Source organism: Rhea pennata, chromosome 3, assembly GCF_028389875.1.
Source record: "Rhea pennata isolate bPtePen1 chromosome 3, bPtePen1.pri, whole genome shotgun sequence".
NCBI classification, from domain to species: domain Eukaryota; kingdom Metazoa; phylum Chordata; class Aves; order Rheiformes; family Rheidae; genus Rhea; species Rhea pennata.
In genome coordinates, this window is record NC_084665.1 from 49598559 (window position 1) to 49620324 (window position 21766).

General features: G+C 48.9%; 1 protein-coding gene across 1 annotated transcript in view; it reads left to right on the top strand.

Moving 5' to 3' along the window:
- Positions 1-19957, top strand: part of SLC35F3 (solute carrier family 35 member F3) — a 72423-nt gene extending 52466 nt beyond the window's left edge. The window contains exons 3-7 of the mRNA XM_062573688.1: positions 5073-5292; positions 12069-12194; positions 14872-15064; positions 16576-16665; positions 18355-19957. Of these exons, the coding sequence (XP_062429672.1) occupies positions 5073-5292; positions 12069-12194; positions 14872-15064; positions 16576-16665; positions 18355-18599 (874 nt within the window). The 3' untranslated portion in view covers positions 18600-19957. The remainder of the gene's footprint in view (positions 1-5072; positions 5293-12068; positions 12195-14871; positions 15065-16575; positions 16666-18354) is intronic.
- Positions 19958-21766: the final 1809 nt, after the last annotated feature.

The following is a 21766-nucleotide window of genomic DNA, read 5'->3' on the forward strand; positions in this document are numbered from 1 at the left end:
TCTCACTGCCTTTTTAATCTTTAACTGTTGCTATGTAGTTGAGATGTTTCTCCACAACTTTGAAGCTGGTGCTGATGAATGCATAAATTCTACCAAAGTGGAATGAGTGCATTTCACTTCCATTTTTTACAACAGAACCACCTACTGAAGAGGAGAGGTAGGGGAGAACCGAAGAGTCACAGTCCTCTGAGCCAGGGAGGTACTTCAAAACAAAAGTATGCCAGAAAGATTAATAAGCTGTTGAAGCTGCCATTACATGAGATGTAGCAAAACAGAAAATATGTGAGAAACACTTTACTAAAGGGAAATGATTTGCGCAAGTAAGTCATTCTTCCTTTCCCCGCTGTTAACTTTTGCTACAGTTTTCACATTGTCATGGTGTTCAATACTGGAACCTTCTGGTCTGAAGCAGGTTTTGATGTGCTGCTGCTCCTAGCAAGTGACCTTTTCCTTTCTGGACTGCATTCTCTACTTTGTTTGACCTCACACAGTCTGTACCTGCAAACTGAGTAAGACTAACTTGCTCCTGATTTTCACCAGAGTGAGCCCAGGGCCACTGGGGTGGAACAAAGCAGCCAGCGTGCCAGCAAATCTGGCCTCTTCATTAGCGATTGGCAGGCGAAACATGTCCTGCTGATCCCTGCACTGATTAGGCCTCCATGGATAATTTGTAGTAGCTCTGTTGATGTTTGCATGTTTTCCATTCAATGTACAAAAAAAGAGATAAGGACTAAAATGCCTTGTCTTCTGGAGGACTTGAAAGCCAGTTATAGCAAGCAGAAGCAAACAAGTGAGACAGGATACCATGGATATTAAAAGAAAGCCTCGATGACTAGAAGAAGAACAAAATCATGTAGGGGCTCAGTTCTGCAAGGGAAGAACTGTCCCCAGGCAGCTTTACTTCCCACTGCATGTGATATCCTAGTTCAACAGCAAAGCAGACTTTTAGGAGGGCCATGTTGATCAGTTCCTGCAGGTTTGGGTTTTCAGCTTTCCCATCCCCTGCCCAGCCTGGCTCCTTGTGCGAAGCAGAGTGAATCCAACCCACTGCTGGCCAAACAAAACTGTATCAGCAAGCGAGGAGCAAGGCGGTTTTTGGGCTGAGGTGATAAACAGGACGGCATTTGGTAACATCAGCAGGAGTAGGTTGAGTCAGTCTTTGATCACAATTTCTCTTTTAACACAGAGGGTGGGATTTCTCTTATCAGGCGCACCCTGGAGGTGCGCATGTCTGTGTTCCTTGCCCAGGGCTCCTTTCAGAGCTGAAGGAGAGAGATAGCTTCTTCCTGAGTTCAATTCATCCTAAGGTGAGCATCAAAAGCATCTCAGGGAAGTGTATCTCCATTGACTCTAAACAGAGCCTGGGCTGCTCAGCTGAGACATAAAAAGGTACTTGTACAGAGATGAAGTTCAGTAAGAAGAAACTATCCACTACCATTCTGTTTCACAAGGATTTTGCTGTCGCTTCAGAGCTCTTCCAGGTTATTACAACCACAAGTGCACACGTATGTCACTTAGGGAGCTGACAGACTGGGCAAGGGGGACAGCGGGGGGGGCTTCCTCTAGTTGGATGTCTTGGAGGAGCATGCAAAACTATACACCTTATAAGTAAGTAAATCAGGTTGTTTTCCATTAATTGTGCCATTGTTCAGTACAGGATAGGGTCTCTCCCTCTCGTAGAGGTGCCTGGCTGTATATAGCCCAGGAGCTCTCTGAGAGATCTGCAGAGCACAGCAGGACGAGGAGACATCTCCCCTCTTTGCCACCTGCCCGTCAGGGCTGCCCACAGACTGCCCTTGTCTGTGGTGCACCAGCAGCATCAGGCTCCCAGCGCAGCAAGGGCAAGTGTTGGCACAGCCTACGCACATCCAGGTAGCCCTAGCACCAGCAGAAGTCCTGCAGCATCCTGCCAGGCAGATGGACAAGCAAAGGTCTGCTGTTTCAGATCTCAGGGAGTGACCCAAGGAGACTTTAGGAGGCTTTGGAGTCTCCTGCAAGGAGCCACAGCTCCTGAGTTAGTAATGCTGAATGCTTGTAACCTGCCCTATGGATGTTTTCTTCACCTTTCTTAAAGATATGTATTTTCATTGCCAGATGAAATCATTAAAAATATTTATATGCAGGCTCTTTTGGTGTGTTCAATCATACCTGGATAGCCACGGGGCACAAGCTATGTTTTTGAACAGATATTTGCCAGACACCATCATAAAACATCAAGATACTCAGTGGGTATAATGTACCCATGTGAAATACTGGACAGCAGAAGCAACTGTGTCCAAAATCTGCTTTTAAAATATTTAAAGTTGAAGGTCAGTTATCCTGGAGTGATTTCATCCCCTGATTGTTCTGGGATACTGCTTAGGTTATATCACAGTCCTGTCTTGCTTCCCATAACTGTTTACCTGATGTGAAGGTAAACAGTTGGTTTACCAGCTGATGGCTCGCTTCGTCAAATGCTTCTTTACATGGCTTCACAAGCCATGTTGTGGCTCCAGGAAAAAATGAGTTGATTTGATAAGCTATTGGCAAACCTGGGGATATGATTAACTGTGAGGGGGCTGTTACACATCATCCTTGCACACCCAAATCATCACATTTCTCTTAGTTCTCCTCAGATTTCATTTAAGATGCTAGGTCCAAGAAAGCTGTTTAACCTAGCCCCAAAGAAGTGCACAGTTTGACAGTGGGCTCAGCAGTCCTTTTGGGCACTGCGCTGGGTGCCTGCAGGAGGTGGGGTGAGTGCCAGGCTACGCTGCCATGCACGACCTGTGTTGCATGTTAGCAAACAACCAGTAAGAGGTCTGGAGCATATGAAACGCACATGTTTCTTACCATGTTCAAGTCACCTTGTCTGATCAAAGCAAGTTGCAAAATGGAAGAGTCTTAGCACAAGACACATTGTACAAAATAGGAAATGGATTCACAGCGGTAGAGAACAGCATCTCCTGAAATGGTACACCACTTTCTGAATTTTGACCTGATTTCTGACCTGTGGCCATATTTGCTGATAAGCAAGTCGGAGATTTTAGATGTTCTTAACTGTGTGGTGGTGGGCCTCGCGGAGCTGTTGTCTGCGCACGTGCACAACAGCAGAAAATCCTTGCCCAGGGGAACTTGAGCAATACAGTAAAAATAGATACATAATTTAAAAGAAAAAGGAGGGGGTAATGATGGGAGAAGAGTTATTGTGCCCAAGAACAAGAGAGCAAGGTGGGTTCTGGATGAGAGCTTTGGTTTCATTAACGCATGGTTTGATGTTCATTGTAATTCAGTTCGCAAAGAAGGGTTTCAGAGACTTTGCTAGAAAGGAGCTCTCTGGGTGGACATGAAGAGGAAGCAGAGAAAATAGGGATAAAAGAAAAGGGGCAAAAAGGGAAGACTTGACAGTGAAGAGCAAAGGGAGGAGAGAGACTGAAGCCGGTCCTTTTATTTGACTAAGGCCACCCTGTCCCTCTCACACTAATCTTACTTAGCGTAATTTCATTTAAACTGTGCTCGTGCTTTTTGTCCTCAAGGCATGAGGCTGGCTGCCCGTGCCACACGAGCAGCTGAGCCCTCACCAGCAGCCAGGTTTAAGCCCACAGCTGAAGTTCTGAGAAGCTGCAGACCCAAGATTTCATTTCCAAATGTCTCTCCCGCATTCACTTCAACTCCCTCGTGTCGCCTGTGGCAAGTGACTGGCGCAGCCGGTGCTTTGCAGGGCTGAATGCCAGCCTCCCTTTCAAGTGAATGTAACGTTCGTGAAAGGGGCTCTCTGGAGAGTGAGTCTGCAGCACATGTTCAGCCCAGGTGGCATCTGTTAGTGCTGCGAGCATCCCTCAGGTGCCCGCTTGCACTTGCAGAGTCAGGCCTTGGTTCTGCGAAGGGCCAGGGATGCGGATGAAAGTGTCCATCTGCAACAGCCAAAGCCCAGAGCCATCAAACCCAGAGATGCGCAGGTCAGGCTGACCACATACCAAAAAAATAAAATTAATGCACTTCCTTGTGCCTGCTGCAGCAGAAGGGCTGTAAGCAGACAGCCCCTAAAGGGGCTCCTCCACTGCAATGACTTTCTCCCCCTCCAGACACAGCTGAATTCCCATAAAGGAAGGTAACCCTAAAGGCACACGTGTAATCTGGTTATCTGGAGGGGAACAGGGCTGAACAGCCCAGTGACCTATACAGAGGCATGCTTAGAGAGCTGAGCAAAACCCAGTAACGCCAGATTTCGCATACCCACAAGAACACGTGTCAAACTACTTTTACTTCTGTAGAAATACACAGAATTAGTGATGGGGAAAATCTGAAAAGGTTCAGAATAGGGATTGGTTTCCTTAGGTGATCGCCTCGTACAGCCCCATCCTCTGAGAAAACGGATCAAAATCAAACTTTTGTCAGGCTCCAAATAACGAGACTCACCTGAGCAGCCTCGGGAAGGAAACAGAGCCCGAAAGTCCTGGCAGCAGCGGAAACCTGTTTGGCATCCATTGTCGGAGCAAAATTTAAATTTTGTTCGTATTTTATTGAAACACCTCACAGAAGTACTCTAAGGCCGTCGGGGGTTCGCGGGTTTGAAAACAAGCAAACAGCACAGGCAGCTGCCGCAGCGTTTGCTGCTCTCCGCCCGCTCAGCGGGGCTGCAGGCTGTGCCTTCCCCGCCGCAGAGCGCTGCACCTCTTCCCTGCGTTGCTGAACTGCCGAGCGCGCGTTGCCGCGGCCCGGTGCCGGTTTCGCTGCGCAGCAGAAGCCGCCCGGTTGGAGACCTCCCCTTGCACGGCCTGCGGCGGAGGTGGCCCCCGCGGCCGCATCCCCGACCCCTTTTTGCCGCACGCTGCCTGCCCGGCGCGGCGGCAGCGCTCGGGCTCGGCGGCCGGCCTCCCCGCTCGCCTCTGCTCTGCGCCGTGCCCCCGGCAGCCTCATCCCGGCTGTTGCGGCAGCTGCTGAAACTTGCTGTGTTTTCCTCCCCCCGTAAGGCGCGAGCCCTCTCTTCCCGAGGGGAAGAGAAGAGGCGCGAGCAGGGAAGGAAACCTGTGGATTTGCTACCGCCGGCGCCTGGCTTGTGTAACAACGCTGCCTTTCTCTCCTCCTTGCAGGGAGTGCTGCCGGTTTTTTGGAGACAACGGCTTGACTTTGAAGGTGTTTTTTACCAAGGCAGCACCCTTCGGTGTTCTTTGGACACTGACAAACTACCTTTACTTACATGCAATAAAGAAAATAAACACTACGGATGTCTCCGTGTTGTTCTGCTGCAACAAAGCTTTCGTGTTCTTGCTTTCGTGGATCGTTCTGAGGGACAGGTTCATGGGAGTGAGGGTAAGTGACTCCTTATCTCTCTGTCTCCCCTCCTCCTCCTCCCCCTTCTGCCTTCCCTTCAGCCCCCTTCCTCCTGCCGGTGGCTGAGCCAGCGCAGAAGTCCCAGGTGAGGGGGAGCTCATCCTTGCCCACAGCCGGGCCAGGAGCTCGTAGCCACCGCCGAACCACCGCCCATCTCCCCCGGCCCGGTGTCTTTGCACATTTGTCCTCAGGAAAAAAAAAAGGTAGCCTGGATGAAGGGTATCTGGTAACTTCATTTCGCTGTGAACATTTCTCAGTCTTTCCATGATCTCTCTTGAGTGAAAATTCCCAGGACCGTGACATTAGACCCAGCCGTTTCCAACGGTGTGTTCCTGCAAGCCTGGACCACGCGCAGGGCACTTCCAGTCCTACCTGTGAATATTTGGGGCCTGCTGCTCTGCTGCGCAGCAGCAGCCGTGTGATTCACCCTTCGCGTCCTCACTGCTCCCGGAGAGAAACCCGGGAGAGGAGAACTGGGCTGGTTTTGCCTTTCGAAACGTGTGTGTGTGTGCCGGTGGTCAGGACCAGCAGCCGACACGGCAGCAGTGCCAGGGCTCAGCCTGCTCTTTCTGGGTGGGTTTCCCTGCGGATGAGGGGCAGCCCAAGGGTTTCCTCCTGCCCTTCATCCTAAATCCAGCATAAACACCAATCCCTAGTGGGAACAAGGCATCTAGCGCTTTGCTTGCCTCCTCTAAGGTACCCTCTGGGGGCTTGGAGAGGTGGGGTTATCTCGCCCAGGCCAAGGTAAAAATTCAGTTCAGGTCTCCCACTTCTTGCCCTGGGCACAGTGAGCAGCAGGCTGCGCGCAGGGAGGTGATGGCAGCAGGCCAGCGCTGCACTTCGGGGGAAATGAGACCTCTGCGAGGAGGCCGGTCCTGCGGCACTGGGGCTGCTGCAGCCTCGGCTCTTGGCAGATGAGGAGGGAAACCTCGCAGCCCCAGGTGCCGGCCAGCCGCACCGGTTTGGGCACAGCAGCCTGCAAGCCAGCCCTGCACGTCCCACGCCACGGGGCCGTGGGGCTGCTGCAGGCGCTGGCATTTCACAGGCCCTTGACATATGGTGCCTTCTGGCAACAGAGCAAGGCTGGTGGGCAACTGGCCTCCACGGTGGTGACCCGCTGGGCCAGCACAAATGTGTTTATACCAGGGCAGAGAGTAATTACAATAAAAAGAGACCAGTGAGTCATACTTGCCTAACTGTATCAGCAGACAAGTATTAATACTACTAATAATTATGATAATAGCACCTGTTTTTCACCCCCCATTTGAGGAGCACTCTGCTCACTAAGCTGGGCAATGTTTTTAGTGCTCGGGGTGAAGGGGGGGTTACCTTGCTGCTTGGAGCAGCTGAAAGTTAACTTTACCAGAAGTATTTCTCTCTGGCAGGAGAGCTTGGACAACCATGCAGTTATTGCAGCCAAGAAGCTGCACAGGGGATCATTGCAAATTGTACCTGCCAAATGCCCATCCTGTCCAGCTGGTGTCTGTGCTTGCCCATTAAACTTCCCAGGTTGCTGTACTTTAAAAACTGTGTTTTTGAGTACATAGGCAAGAGCAAGTATCACTGTTATCCTAGCCATATGGATAGAGACAGGGAAAAAAGAAAGACTTTGTGGTTTTCATGTTTTTTTCATGGCACTGTCAGTAAACACCTTGTTGTGCTGGTCAGACCCCAGGAGAGGAGATGTGTGATGGGATGACCTGCTTTCTTGTATTTGCAGGTTGCCCCTTAAATCATTGCACTGTAGGTCTGTATGGGCTATCTGTCACCTCTGGATATGGCTGGTTTGAGGTGAAAGAAGCCAGTAAGTATATGGATACACATACAAACAGATACATGCAAGACCAAGGACAATTTTGTGCCTGGCTTGTGCTCTTCTGGGGTGAATATGCGTCAATAGAGAGGGTGGCAACCAGGGATTCACAAGGAGGTTTGTTGCTGGGGCTTGGCCTTGTGCCACTGCAGGTGACAGGCATGGAGGGACAAATCCTGCTCTGGGTCCCCAAAGGGACACAAAGAGCAGAGCCCATGAAAGACTGTGGTCTCGGTCGCATCTTGCCTTGGGAGAGGTCAGCCTGCTGGAGACCAACATCTCCAGGCGAGGCAGCAGGCGGGGAAGCAGGTGTCCATGCGGCACTCCGGCCGTGCATCCCGGCCACTCGCCATCGCTCCTGGCTCCAGCGAAGGGCGGCGAGGGCTGCTTCGCCAGCCACCTCGCCTCTCTGCCCAGCGGGAGACCTGGCTCACCCCGGCCCCGGCCATTGATTAGCAAGGAGCCCGGGCAGAGGGAGAAGGGGCTTTTGGCAGCACTGCGCACGCTTTGGCAAATGTATTATTGCCACTCCAAAATGCGTTGTGTTTTCCTGACCTGTGGCAAAGTGAGAGTAAGGGGGAACTTGTCCCTAGGGATTGGCAGGGACAGCAGCGCCGGTCCTGTCACCCACCTCAGCGTGGCCCCGGGAAGCGCTAGGGACGCACCTCTCCGTGAAGGGACATCTGCAGGGAGTCTCTTCTGCTTTCTTCTCGGATGGCGAGGGGGGTTTCTGCCCTCCTCCCTCCCTTCCTGCACAGCTTACGTGAACAGCGGCTCCACCGGCAGTGCAGTGACTAGCCTGGGGCCTTGGCCCTACTGCACCCGGGGGGCAGCCCCAGGAGGAGATCTCAGGGCTCCCCACAGCAACGGAAAACAGAGCCAACAGCTTCTGAACCTGTTTAAGCAGATGTCATATGTGTTTCCCGTTGAGTAGGAACCTGCAGAGAGGCAAGCACTTCTTAGCACATGCTAGTGCAGTTGCTTGAGATCTGCAGCGATCTGCTGATTGCATACATCGGATGTGCCCATCCATGAGCTGAAGTAGAGGTGGGGTGCGAGGTGTCCTCTTTCTTTCACACATGGCAAATGTAGTGCAGCCTGAAGCGCTCCTTCTGTAAGCCCCGTCGCCTGGGGGCCTGAGGCATTTGCAAATAACCACAGCCCGGTAGCTGTGCTATGCCATGATGCTGGCAGAGCTTGACTGCTGCTGATGACATGCTTGACAGACAGGCTGAAAGACTCCCAGAGAAAATGTACGCGACACTCTTGACATGCAGACAGGCTGGCTGGGAGGTTAGTCTGAGATCCATCTGTTAGTCACGACATGCTTGAAAAAAGAGGTGGGAACTTCTGCAAGAGCAAAACTGTTTGGTAGCCCGCCTGGCTTAATCTGCTTCAATCTTTGGCTCTAGTATTTCCCTTCTTTGGTACAGTAAATGAATAAAATAGTTCAGCATGCAAGAGAGCCATCAGTTGCTAGCAGCTCCTGCATACAGAATGCGTAGACAAGCACAGCTGTCAATGGGACTTTGAAAAAAATATATATATTATCAAATCCCAAATCATGTCTTCCTTTGCAACCAGACAGAGACCTTGCCTCCGGGGAGGTATTCTGAAGTCAGCCAGCCCCTGAAGTTAAAAACAAAACTTGATGCTTGCTATTCTTGAACTCATTACTGTGCCCGTTTACACTGAGCTGCCGCTGCAGCAGCTCACTCTGTCGATGTGCCCTGGAGGCACCAGCTGTTTTGCTGCAGCCCAAGGTGAGGCTTGGCTCTCCAGTGAAGAGACAAGTGTGGACAGACCACACCAGGTCTGGGCTCGAAGAAGTGCTGCAGGAAATGCTGCAGCCATCACTCTTTTCTCAGTTGCCTGATCTGTAGCACAGGGGATACTGAAGGCCCAAAGATGCCGTCTTTCAGAGGAGCCCTGGGCACACACTGGGGGACTCCGCGAAGAGCAACACTGAGCCAGAGCAAAGGTCCATCTGCCCCAGGAACCAGTCTCCAACAGCTGCCAGTAGTGGACACCCTGAAAACATGTCTGAACAGGAAAAGCCCATAATGATATTTCTTCGTGAGACTCCTCAGCCTCTAGCAATTTGTGGCTCAAGGACTTTCTGAGACAGAGGTGTTGTTCATGCAGTTAATAGTCCTTCACGGATTTTTTTTTTTCTTCTGTGAGTTTATCCTTGTAAACTTTTCCAATCCACAGTATCCTACAGCAAGGATTTCCATGGTGAAGACAAATCTCCTTCGCTTTGTCCTGCACCAGCCAAATACTCGTTTCATTTGATGCTTTTTTTTTTTTTTTTCACACATCAATACCCATGCAGACTGCTTGCATGTGCCTTCAGTTTTGCCTCTTTGAAATAGTCCCACTTTGCTGTAAACAAATGCACTGGAGATTTTTCTCTTTGCCATGAGAAAAGAAGCCTGCCTGGGACTGCAGAGCCTACTTGCACAGATGCCTTCCTTTCCATTAGAAAGGGATGCACCACAGCTGTGCTTGGAGAGGTCCTGTGCCGATAGGCTGTCTGAACCGCTCAAACTTCAGCAATGTGCACATCCAGTCTTTGCAGTTTGGACCTGGCTCAGCTCTCATCAGCTTATAAATCCATGGAGTATCTTTCGGGCTGCAAACTGCTGTGGGGATTCAGCATCTTCCGAATGTGCTGCCCACGGGCTTTGTCCTGTGAGGGGCTAAGCAGAGTGGAGGAAATCTTGCCCCTCCATAACCCTCAGCTGCACGTATTCAGCATCTTGTGCAGCAATTTCTAGACTCAGATCCCTTCTTATTGACATACTAGTCATTAAAGTTTGTATTTTCTAGGGAGTGTATTTTTCTGCTGATTTTGCCTTTTTACAACCCTTATGCTTCTATGCCATTCTACAGAAACACCTTTGGAAAGTACATCTTTTTGCAAAAATGGGGCATTTTTCCCCTAAGAGAGATTACAGATATTAGTATCAGCAGGCAGGAGCTGCCTGCTTGATGCTTTTCTGTGTAAGCTTTTACAGGTGCATTTTCAAACCCTGAGTTTCAAAATATGACTGTACAGCTGTACGCTCCAGCATCCCTCTGCCTCCTGCCACGTCCTGTCACCAGATCACCCTGGACTTCAGCTTTCCTGCCATCTGCTGCAGCCTGTTACATGCTGTAGCACTGATCTGGGGGTGATGAAAAGGCCCAACAGCCCCATGTCTCCAGAGGTCCTGTAACCCGATTTCAGGGCTCACCTAGCTCAGCCTGGTCCAGCTCTGATCAGTCCTGGGGGGCTCCCCCGTCCCTTTTTTGCTGCAGGACACACTGACAGCAAATGTGCTCGGACAGCCGCACGTCCTCCAGACCCTGCCCTACCTCAGCCTGGGGAACAAGTTACTACTGATGGGACAGGGACGTGGCGGGGACCTGCAGCTGCTAAATGGGATCTCCCTGCAGCAGCTTTCTCATCAGCAGTGGCAGTGCTCAGGACATGGTCTTTCCCACTGCAGCTTCGTAGCAGCCCCAGGATGCTGATGTGGGGCAGTGAGAGGAGGCTCTTGGATGTGCACCCAAAGGCAGCCTGTGACTGGGACTCAAATGCCAGGTCTGGTGCCAGGAGAGAGTTTGCTGATATTGAACGATCTATTGGCCAGAATAAACTAATTTAGTCCAATCTTCTTAGAAGCATCACTACAAGTGCATGGTCAAAGATGCTGTGGTCCAGGCAGGGTGTCCCTGAATGGCTGCAGAGCCACGGCGAGGACGGGGCTGCTGAAAGGTCTTGTCACGCAGAAGTACCACCTGGAGGGGCTTGAGGCACCTGGCAGGACAGTCCCAGGAAAGCCAGCAGGTCTCTTGCTGATAGGAAAATCTCAGAGGTAGCTTGTTCCCCTCCTTCACAAATGAGCCTCCCTCTCCACTCCTAAACAACACCTTTGCTCATCCTGTCTCTGTTCAGAAAACATTACCAAAACATTGGGGAAGCAAAGTTAGCAAACCTCTAGGCTGGAGATTAGCTTATTTTCCCATCTTTTTCCATCTAGGTCTTAAATTGGCCAAGTTTTTCTTCAGAAAATAGAAACACATGTCTTCAAATACCTTGATTTTGCTTCTCCCCTCCACTCTGTCCACCCAGCCAGGCTACTGCCTGCCCCTCGCTCCTGGCTAGCACCGGCTCCGCATTCACAGGCTGGGATCTGCAACCGCATCTCCATGTCCAACGAGCACACGGGCCATGGAAAAGCAACCGGCCTGTGCCCCACAGGCACCAAGCCCACTGAGGCTCAGGTGTGCCCAGGCCTCTCAGTCCTGCTTGTACAGATTGCGGGGGTGCACTGCAGCACCTGGAAAATGGTGAAATTCACCTGGCAGAAATAGTGCAGTTGGTCTGGGCCATGGCCGCAGGTGGCGATGGACCAAAATGTCTGAACCCTTGGGCCTGCTAAACGTCCGTCTGTCCCTGTCCTGCCTCTTCCCCATGTAAGGCGGCTGAGGAGCTGAACTGGAAAATAGCTACATGAGTTTTATTTCCCTGTTTATTTCAATAAACCTTTTTTTTCCCACCAAAAGCCTCCTCAGGATTCCTGAGCCCTCCCTGCAAGCACCAGGGAATTTGCATTTACGTGCTACTGCCGCAGGCAGGCTGCAGGGCCAGCCCGAGGGGGCACGCAGGGGCAGAGGTGCAATCCCCTCTCCAGAGGGATCAGAGAGCCGGGCGACACCGAGGACGAGCCGTGTGCCACCACGTGCTGCCCAGATGCAGCCCACAGGGGTAGCCGCAGGGGGAGGCTGGTGTCAGCTCTGCTGGCACGGGCCCCCGGTTGCTGCGGTGCTTCTGGTCAAAAAAAGGGCAGGAGGAGACGATGCAGAAATACCGCGGTCTCGCGAAAAGCTGCTCTTGTGTTTTCCTGCAGCGAGGCAGCTCCGTAACTCTCGCTTTCTGTCTGTCTCCACCCAGATCGTGGCTGCTATATTTGCCATTGCAGGGATAGTTATGATGACGTATGCTGACGGGTTTCACAGCCACTCCGTTATCGGGATAGCCCTGGTGGTGGGCTCTGCCTCCATGTCTGCTCTCTACAAGGTAAATACATGAGGGGGTCTCCTCACCCTGGGAGGTGCCAGTCACCCCCGCCTTTGGCTTCAGCTGCTCCCGTCCCACTTCGTGCGGGTCAGTGCCCTCTGCCCTTCTCTGAGGACCTCTGCCGTAAGCACAAGGCATGACTCAGGCATTCACTTACTTTGGTGTCTGCCCTCACGCCAGGTAAAGATGCCTGCTCCTTGGGGAGAGTGCCCACAGGAGGCGTTACAGAGGTCTTGTGCTTCTTGAAAGATGAGGCTGCTGGATTTAATCACACACTTTGGAAGTGCTCTGCAGGAGATTTAGCAAAATCCTAGCTTCTTTTCTATGTCACTGCATTACCTCCCCTGGCCAGGCCTCTTCCAGTAGCATACATAGCCTGTGCTGGGCTTAAATGAAAATCATGGAAATAATCATCACATGCTTAAAATCCAGAGCACCTGCTTATGTATTTGCCGCTGTGCTGCTCACGGCACTCAGAGCCATTGTGCACAGGTAGAAATGAGGACTTTTAGGGCGCAATTCATCAAGCCTAGCTCAGATGTGTGTGGTGGGAAGAGGTGTTGATGTCTCTGTCTGGGCTGATGAACTGTGAGGCAACTAAATAGGCCAGCTAAGTGCTACAGCATTAACCCAGGCAGTCCAGGGAGACTCACCAAACTGGGAAGCAGCCAGCTCTGTCCCTCAGCATCATGCTCTACTGCCTTCCGCTCACTTTCTCAGGTAGCTTTAACCAAGGAACTCGCGGAGTTTCATATTGCTCTTTCCTCTAAACCAGCATTTCTTTCCAAAGCCAGGCAGAGACATGGCCCTCCAGACTTGAGGAAACACCATCAGAAAGCAAATAAAATCTTTATTCAAGGCTAGAGCTTGGCTCTGCCCTGTTTCCCCACGGCACCACAGCTGCCTGCAGGGTCAGGGGTCTTGGGGTTGCTCCACCATGTGCAGGCAGTGTCCAGGCACAGAGAGGTGACAGCAGAGTGTATCCTCTTGTGCTCGAGGACACGCAGAGCTGGGCAGCTGAACTGAAAGCCTTGCTGCTGTGGCTGTACTAAGTGCGTGCTAAAAGGGCAGCAGGTGTGAGTGTCCGAGGAGCTACACTGGATGCGGCAGCACCAGTTCCTCGTACAGCCCGCCCCGCACAACCCCTCCAGATCCTGACAGGTCAGGCTGTCTCTGCTGTCTGCCTCCATGCCTGTAGCCAGGGCCGCTGCAATGTCCTGAGGTGGCAAATGAGGAAAAACTGGTGGTCCAGACATTCTGGGCTATAATGCAGATGCACAGGCCAGTTATTGCTGTGTAGATGGTTCTGCTTGCCTCCTCCTGAAGCATCACCATGCTTGGGCAGACAGATACAACCCCCCCCTCCAAAAAAAAAAAAAAAAAAAAAAAGAGAGAGAGAGGGCTGGTAGCAGCTCTGCTAGACTTGTTTGAGATGGTCTAGTTAGGCATAAGGAAGAGACAGCAGACCCTGACTGAGCAAAACAGGAACACGGGCGCTGGAATCCCAGAATGAAACAGTAAATCACAGTCCATCACCAGTCCTCATTTGCACGGAAATGTCAGGGAAGGCCGTGCCCAGCGCACATGGCCATCAGATGGATCCATCAGATCCTTACAGGTCTGTGGTGGAAAATTCATGCAGATCCCAGCACAAGCTGAGGAAAGAGGCAGCAGGAGCGCCCCAGATGGGCTACTCAGTCTTTTATTTCCTCTTTTTCTCTCTTCTCCTATTCCTTACTGGCAAACCAAATTGCAGTCTTTGCAGTCCCACTAATCACTCCATCAATGAGCTCCAGACTGTCCTGTTGCTGCAGTATCGGCTTTTGGGTGACAAGCGGGCCTCAGCCCTGCTGCTCTCACTGAGGGCGAGGTGCTGGGCCCTCGTAAAGCTCAGGCCAGGCTGGCTCTCGCAAGAGGGTGCAGACAACTCAGCCACTGCTCATCACCAAAATACTACTGTTATCACAGCTTGCTGCTTCAAGGTAGCAGGGTCCTTCCTTCTTCAGAAAAAAAATGGGCATGCTATAAGTTAACGCAAAGCTTGGAGGCTTTCAGCCTCATTTACTTCCTAAAAAATACACTGTAAATGGTCATCAGGCCCTGAGCCTTTTTCACCCAGCAGCCCTGCAGAGCGCCTGAGGGAAGGCAGGTCCCACTTCTCAGTATAGCCTGGTGAAGCATTTCTCCATTGAGTAGCTAGGAGGAGGAGATTTACATCACAGAAAAAAAAATCTCTCAATTAAGAGGGACTGATGGAGGCAAGTCAAAGCAAAGAGAACGAGGACGAAGAGAAATCCCTTCAGAGCAGCCTGTCACCCCCTGGCAGCAGTGCCCCTGCCAACCCACTCACTCACACCACGGAGCTTGCAGGCTTTTTGGGAGACACTGGGTCCTGGTAACAAGCCACTGAGCCTCCTTCATGTGGGGTTTGCTTGGCAGCTGCCCCCAGCTCCGCACTGGGGAGTGTGCAGAGCGAGAAGTCCCCGGCATGAGAGCCGAGCTTCACTAACAGCAGTCGCAAGTGTCCAGCCAACACTGTGAACGTACGTGCAGCCCAAAACCACTCCACGCACAGCCCTTCTGCCCCAGGCGGGTGCCAGCCCGCCACAGGGGTGGTACCTAGTGATGGCAGGTACAGGAGAGCTAAACAAGCTCAACATGTATTCCTCTCTTGCAGGTTTTATTCAAACTTCTTCTGGGCAGTGCTAAGTTTGGAGAAGCCGCCTTATTTCTGTCTGTGTTAGCTGTCTTCAATATCCTCTTCATTACCTGTATTCCTGTCATCCTTTATTTTACCAAAGTGGAATACTGGAGCTCTTTTGATGTCATTCCTTGGGGAAACCTTTGTGGATTTTCAATTCTCTTATTGAGTAAGTACATGTCAAACATTTTTAATGCTCAGGGGTGAGAGTCTGCCAGAAACCAGCCACAGAGGGTAGCTGAGTATCTCTGACATACAGGAACTGTCTTCTCTTTTTCTGAACCTCTTTTAGCTCAAGGAATCATGTAGAGAACCCATTCTTAGACAAAAAAGTAGGCCTTGGTTTGGCTGTCACCAACCAAAGTATTATGGCTTTCATTAGACCATGCTGCAAGACTAAACTGCAAAGCTAATTTTAACTCCTACCTGGGAAGTGTCACAGGAACAAATATGCTTGCCTGTGCTCTCATGGGAAGGAGCCTGTCCAGGAGGGGTGTCATCATGCGCTCTTCATTATTCCTCAAGTAACTGGCCAGGCCAGTCAAGGCCAACCTCCAGCACCTCCAGGGACTTCAGGAATATCAAATGGCTCCTAAAGCATAAGAATCTTTAGAAAATTTAACATCACATAGCACTGATGAGAATTTGTTAGGTGGCACTTCCTACTTCTGCTACTGCTGCCTTGCCACCAAAGAATCTCAGCTTAGGTGGATGCTAAATCCAAGCTCTGATGATTCATAACCATCAGAAATGGGTGCTGTTCCTTGCTAAACCATGTATGTTGACTGTGGTGCCACAGCTGGTCCCTAAACTAGATAATGGCATCACATCTCCTAAACTGCTCCTTTCATTTCAACTAGAAACAGTGCATTTCCATCCCTGTCCAAGATCACAGTGCAGTGCCTTTTACCCTAAGCAGTCACATTGTTTGATGCTAGAAGTAGCTCCTGTTTACTTATAAGTGGACTAAATGGAGGTTTTCTGGAAGGAAATAGTGCAGAACTTGGCAGGTGGTCACAGGGGTGTGTGATACAGGTATACGTATTACTAGAAGACAATCAGAGCGCCAACTGCTGGCATGTTCTGTGAGCTCTTGTGACTTTGCTCAAGGTCAATAGACCAAGGGTGAATTGGGTCCAAAGCAACTCCTAATTTGTCCTAGGATGCCCCATGAACAGTGTATGGTATCACAATGAAATTGTATTTACCAAGTTCCTGCGAGGAAGAGGGTTAGAGTTATAATACGTTCCACCTGTAGCTGCAGACAAGTTTTTTTCAGAAGTATCAGGAGAGAAGTGTCTGTTTGGCTGAAATCTCCTAGATGAAAAATATTTAGTCTTTCAGCAGGAAAAGGCGATCAATATAGAAACTGAGAATAGCCCAGGAAATAAGCTTTATCATTAAATGCTAAGAGACAGAAAGTATCCAAACCTCATCCTGATCCTGCTGCTGGACCCAGTGGGCTATGCAGTCCCCTAGAAATAGTAACGTCTCAGACAGTAAGACATGCAGCAGACATGTATGTGTACAGGAAACTTCCAGGAATACTAGCAGGAGTTAATGTGCAGCCTGTGTGGACAATGTACAGGGGTGGTAATACAGTATTTTTCAGGTGACAATCTCTTTTCCCAGTTTCACTGTGAATCTAATAATAAAAGGTGCTGTTCTTTCTTTCTTTAGCATTCAATATTCTATTAAATTTTGGAATTGCTATTACATACCCCACCTTGATATCTCTTGGAATTGTACTGAGTGTCCCAGTAAATGCAGGTAAGAATTTCTGGCTCTTGCATCTTAATGAATACACAAAATCTGTGGCCTTTCAAATATCTAATAAGTATAAAAGCAAATAGCTTTAATAAACATGTTTTGCATCTTCTCTTTGAAAACTTATGAAGATGATACTGATTAAAAATGCATATTTTAGGGTTAAATTTGTATTGTACAAAAACACATGAAAATTCATAACTTCCATAATTTCTTTTAAAGTTACTGACTGTCTGAAGAAGCTAGCATACTGAAAATAAAGGAGATTTGAAGTCATTCATTTCTGGGTTGGGATGAAAACTCATGGAGGAAGCAGAAATCAATTCTTAATGATTTCTTTAGAGCAGGCTTAATACTGAATTCAAAGCAATAAGACTGCTTACATTTTAGAGTTGCAAATGTGCATTACTAATTCTTTTTGCCCTGGATAAGGAATATAGCAGGTGCTTAACAATACCAGCATTATCAAGAAAACTGGATGAGATGATTTTGGGCACGACCTAGTACATCGCTCTGACCATTTTCTAAACCACTGAAAACCAAGAGGCTATGGGACTAAGAGGACCAGGCAGGGGAGGCCACATCTGCATCACCTCCTGACACCTTCCCCAGATGCTGGCAGGCAGTGGTGGAGCCTCTTGGTCATAGTGAAGGCACCCTGCCGCTAGCTTCCCTGGCCCCCACACAGACTCCCTTGGCAAAGGAGATCCTGGCACTGCCGATGTGCCAAGCCACCCCACGCAGAGCTCCCCATGCACCCAGGCTACGTTTGGAGCCAGGAACAGGATGGCTGGTGTCCCCGGGCAGTAGGGAATGACTCGCAAATGCTGCCAGTAGGAAGGTTACTCTCCTGAGGGAGTCATGTGGGTAGTCATGAGCATGAGAAAAAAAACATTCCAGAGTGGGGACCTCACTTACCTCTCCCAAACCAAAGATGCCTAAATCCAGCACACTCAGCTACTGCCTTGGTGTGGGTGGCAGCTCCCAGGTTTGCACTGACTCTATGCACACAGAGATATTCACCTACCATTTTGAATTAGCTGTCACACCTCCAGAGACACACCGAAGACCTTGACAAATGCTAGCAATCATGTTGAGAGTCACAGCACAGCAATTAGGGAGTGCTCTCTGAATAGCTTTGCACAAAGTTAATAATGAATATAAAGGCAATGCAGTGTCCTCTCACTCAAATGTAATGCTAATGGCACTTAAATCATCAGGGAAGAACACCTGACTTTGGTACCACACACCAGAGTGTTTCCATGTGTGCTCAGTGTGCTCTGGGCTCAGCAGGGCAGTTGAGGGAGAACAAAACATTGCAGGAAGGAGCTGCTGTGTCAGGGAAGAGAAATGCCCCCTTCTCTGTGTACCTGGACAGGAGTCCGTGTGCTTGTTGCTGAACATGGGAGAAGATGCTGCTACAGACAGCAAATGTAGCTCCAGGGAACATCCCTTTTTGTCTCCTGTGCTATCAGGCAAATTTTGTCTGCTTTGAACTGGGCTGTATCCTGCTTTGGGCTAAACCAGGAGTATGAGTAGTCTCCCTACCCCATCTGCTCCATGGCCATGTTCTCCTCACCATGCCCAGCACCTCAGTCCAGCCTTCAAAGTCAGGGAGCTGAGGGGGAGGGAAGGGAATACTGCCCTAATGCTTTGTCTCACATAATAACACCAGTTCAATTTCCCATACAGTCGTTGATCATTACACGAGTGAAATTATCTTCAACAGTGTCCGAGTAATTGCCATCATCATTATTGGCCTGGGCTTCCTCCTGTTGCTCTTGCCAGAAGAATGGGATGTCTGGGTGATAAAGCTCCTCACGCGTCTCAAAGTCCGGAAGAAGGAAGATATTCCTGAAGGGAACGGAGACATTGCGTCAGGACTGCCTAACAAAAGCCGGAGAACTCGCCCCTCCATGTCATCCTTTGCTCATTAAATGCTCTTTTTACCAAAACTCTGTGGTTAACCTTATATATGACGATGCAAAGGTCTTTCTTTGAAAGAAGCACACCTGTCCAACATGGTGTACATACTTGTACAGTTTTGATATGATCACCATCTAAGGCATCAAGTCTTGGCATGTCCAGTTTGCTTGTACTTTTTTCACATCAGACCTTTCACTTAAGTAGTACACTGAAAAAAACTGCAAACCAAGAACCTCTCCTCTCTTTTTAAATGAATGTAATATATAGTCAAAATATATTTGCATAGGTTATTTTAAAGATTGATTTTCATGAGAAGCAGGGCAGACATTTTGAACATTAGGTACTGAATGATGCATTGCACACTGTGATTTAAAAGAAACAAATGCTATGCTACATCACATGTTTATTTTTGACCAGAGCTATACTTTGAAAGTTTTCAAGGAACCAAAAGAGAATCTTTTTGGACACAGGAAGGTGGGGGGAAGAGCAGAGGGAAGGAGGTTTAGAAATCACTCTGTGTAGATGAGCACGTTACACTAAAACCAGATGAAAATTCAAGTGTTATAATGCTTGTACTAAAGTGCTGGGGGGGGCAATCTAGACCCCAAAACTCCTTATACTGCACATGACTGTAGTCCATGTTTAAAATCATGCAAGAGAAATCCAGTGCCTTCTACAGAACTCGTCTTTATCCATGTAGGACCAGGTCCCACCACAAGACACTTGCAATGCAGGGCCCAGGCTTGCAGCTCCAGGGGATCCCAAATTCCCACCGGCATCAAGATGTGTCCCCCCATACGCACTGTGGCTTCTGTGGGAACGCAGGGTCCAGGGGCTGCAAGTCTGCACCCAGGAGACCTGATTCTCTTCTCACTTGCACAGGCTTTACCCCTGTGCGGAGCTGCACTTGATTAATGTTTTGTGAGAAAGGGGGAATCTTGGTCATGTGTGGAAAAATCTGACCGAAAATGAGCGATGGAGCTGACAAGAACGTGGTTGCTACTATACAGTCTGAGAACACGGACTAAGGGGGTGAATCGGCAGTTGCTTTTACTCCATAACTGAGAGTGTTAACAGTTAAAAATGTAAGATATTTACATCAAATGTAACACTTTTTATGAAACTTGTAAGCACCAGGATGTTTACTTATGCGATTTTGGTTCGCCATTAAATTTCTATCTGTGATAGATCACATGCTATGTAAAAAGGGAAAAAAAGGTTATAGTTTACTATTTTTGAAGTTTACATTGTTGCATATGAAATTAAAGTGTTCTTTTGAACCACTGCCATAACCCAAGGGTCCCTGCTGTCACTGAGGCCATCTTTGTCTCAGGCAGGGGTGGCATCCACTTCAAACCATTTGAGCAAATCGACTTCAGATTCCATTATCTGTTTGGCAAAGCTAAATAATAAAAGATTTTAAACTCAGTCTTGGTCAATGCCGTCTGCTTCCCTCCCTGCCCTGATTGTACCTTTGTTTCAGTTTTACACTGGGTAGTATTTAGTCAAAGCTGTGAGAAGAGAGAGACAAGACCATCAAGCCTTCAGCCAGGTCTTGCAAACCAAGCTGCAGAGAAGGAGGCTTTTTCCCTCTGCTCAGAATCCCATTGACTTCAGATACAAAACTAGACCTCATGCATGACCATGGTCCAGGGAAGAACAGGCCAGCCCTTACTGTGCTTTCCCTCCAGTCCACAAGCACTGTGGTGATCTAATGAGGTGCACGCACAGTTGCTAAAGAAAACTGCAGCCTCCACCACCTGGTGTCCCACTGAAGGTGACAAGGCTTCAGCCAGCAACACAGATGCACTGCTTGCCAAGTCTGTAACATCCCACAGAGGACAAATTGGTCCAGAGGCTCACATTAGGCATCAGGAAACACATGACCAGCAGAAACAGACCAAATAAAAAGCTGCCCTTCCAAATACAGTCACATGAAACCAGCTGTGAACAGCCATAAATGCATATGCTAAGAGGTATTTAAGAGCTATGGATAGCTCTTAAATGGGGATGTAGATGGATAACAAGGCACTAACCTTGGCTGTATGTTTGGTCTCTACATATCCCTTCATGACCAAACAGATACTAAAGACTTGCTAACAGAGATTACACATGCAAATCAAAACCTGAGGCTATGGGAAGCTGCTCCCAATCACTGTGTCAGTGGTGTTACACACCTGAATTTTTAAATCCCTTTATTTGGGAAGCATAGGAGGGTAAGGTATAGAACAGGAGCACAAGGACAAGTCTAATAACTGGTTTGAAGGGCACACACCTACAAAATTGAATTCAAAGCCCATAGTTTAATGCTTACTGCATTTTCTGGTATATCACTTTGTCATCCTCTAAGTGTCCCACACCACTCCCCAAGCTTCCTGTCTAAGGCAAGGCAAAAAAAGAACGTACAAAGGGTCATTCCACTTTCCATTCTCCCTGCAAACTGCATCTTGCTTAATCTCTGACTAACTCCATTTACTGTGCACCTGATGCAGTCTGGTATCTAAAGGTATCCAAAGAGCTCTAAATGCCATTTTAAAAAGTGTACCTAATGTGTATTAACCCCTAAAAGGGCAGCAGACATTTTTAATTGTCACTAAGGACCTTGGAGGATTTTATGTACCGTAATGAATATCAGCATCAGTGAAATTTTGTGATTTACACGATATAATTGTCATTGCTTCTGCTGGCTAATCCTTCCTCAGAACAGGCTAAATAAAGGCAAGGGCTGGGATTTCAAACAGTACTTTTATTACAGTATCTCACTTGAGTGGGAACAGCACAAACTAGATTTACTTGTTTTAAGCAATTCTAAACTACATGCAGACAAATTAATCACACAAAATTACCTACATTTTTAATGCAATATCTTACCCTAAAGATAACCACCTGATTTGAAGGTAAGCAGTTGCTTAACAAAAATTTCCAGAAACTAAAGCCCAGAGTATGACTGGGAGAATGTCAGGAAAGCAGCAAGTCCATACGGATACACGTGTCATTTTTAGGTGCAAAGTGTCAGAAATCTGAATTTGAGGAATGACAATGCTAGAAGGAACCGGAGTCACTGGCGGCAAGCAGAATGACAGGGCAGACGGCAAACCCTTCTGAGATGCCATTGGGATGACTGTGCCACTCTTTGGCTGATTGCAAGATTGAACCCTCCTGATCCTGGACCGTTCAG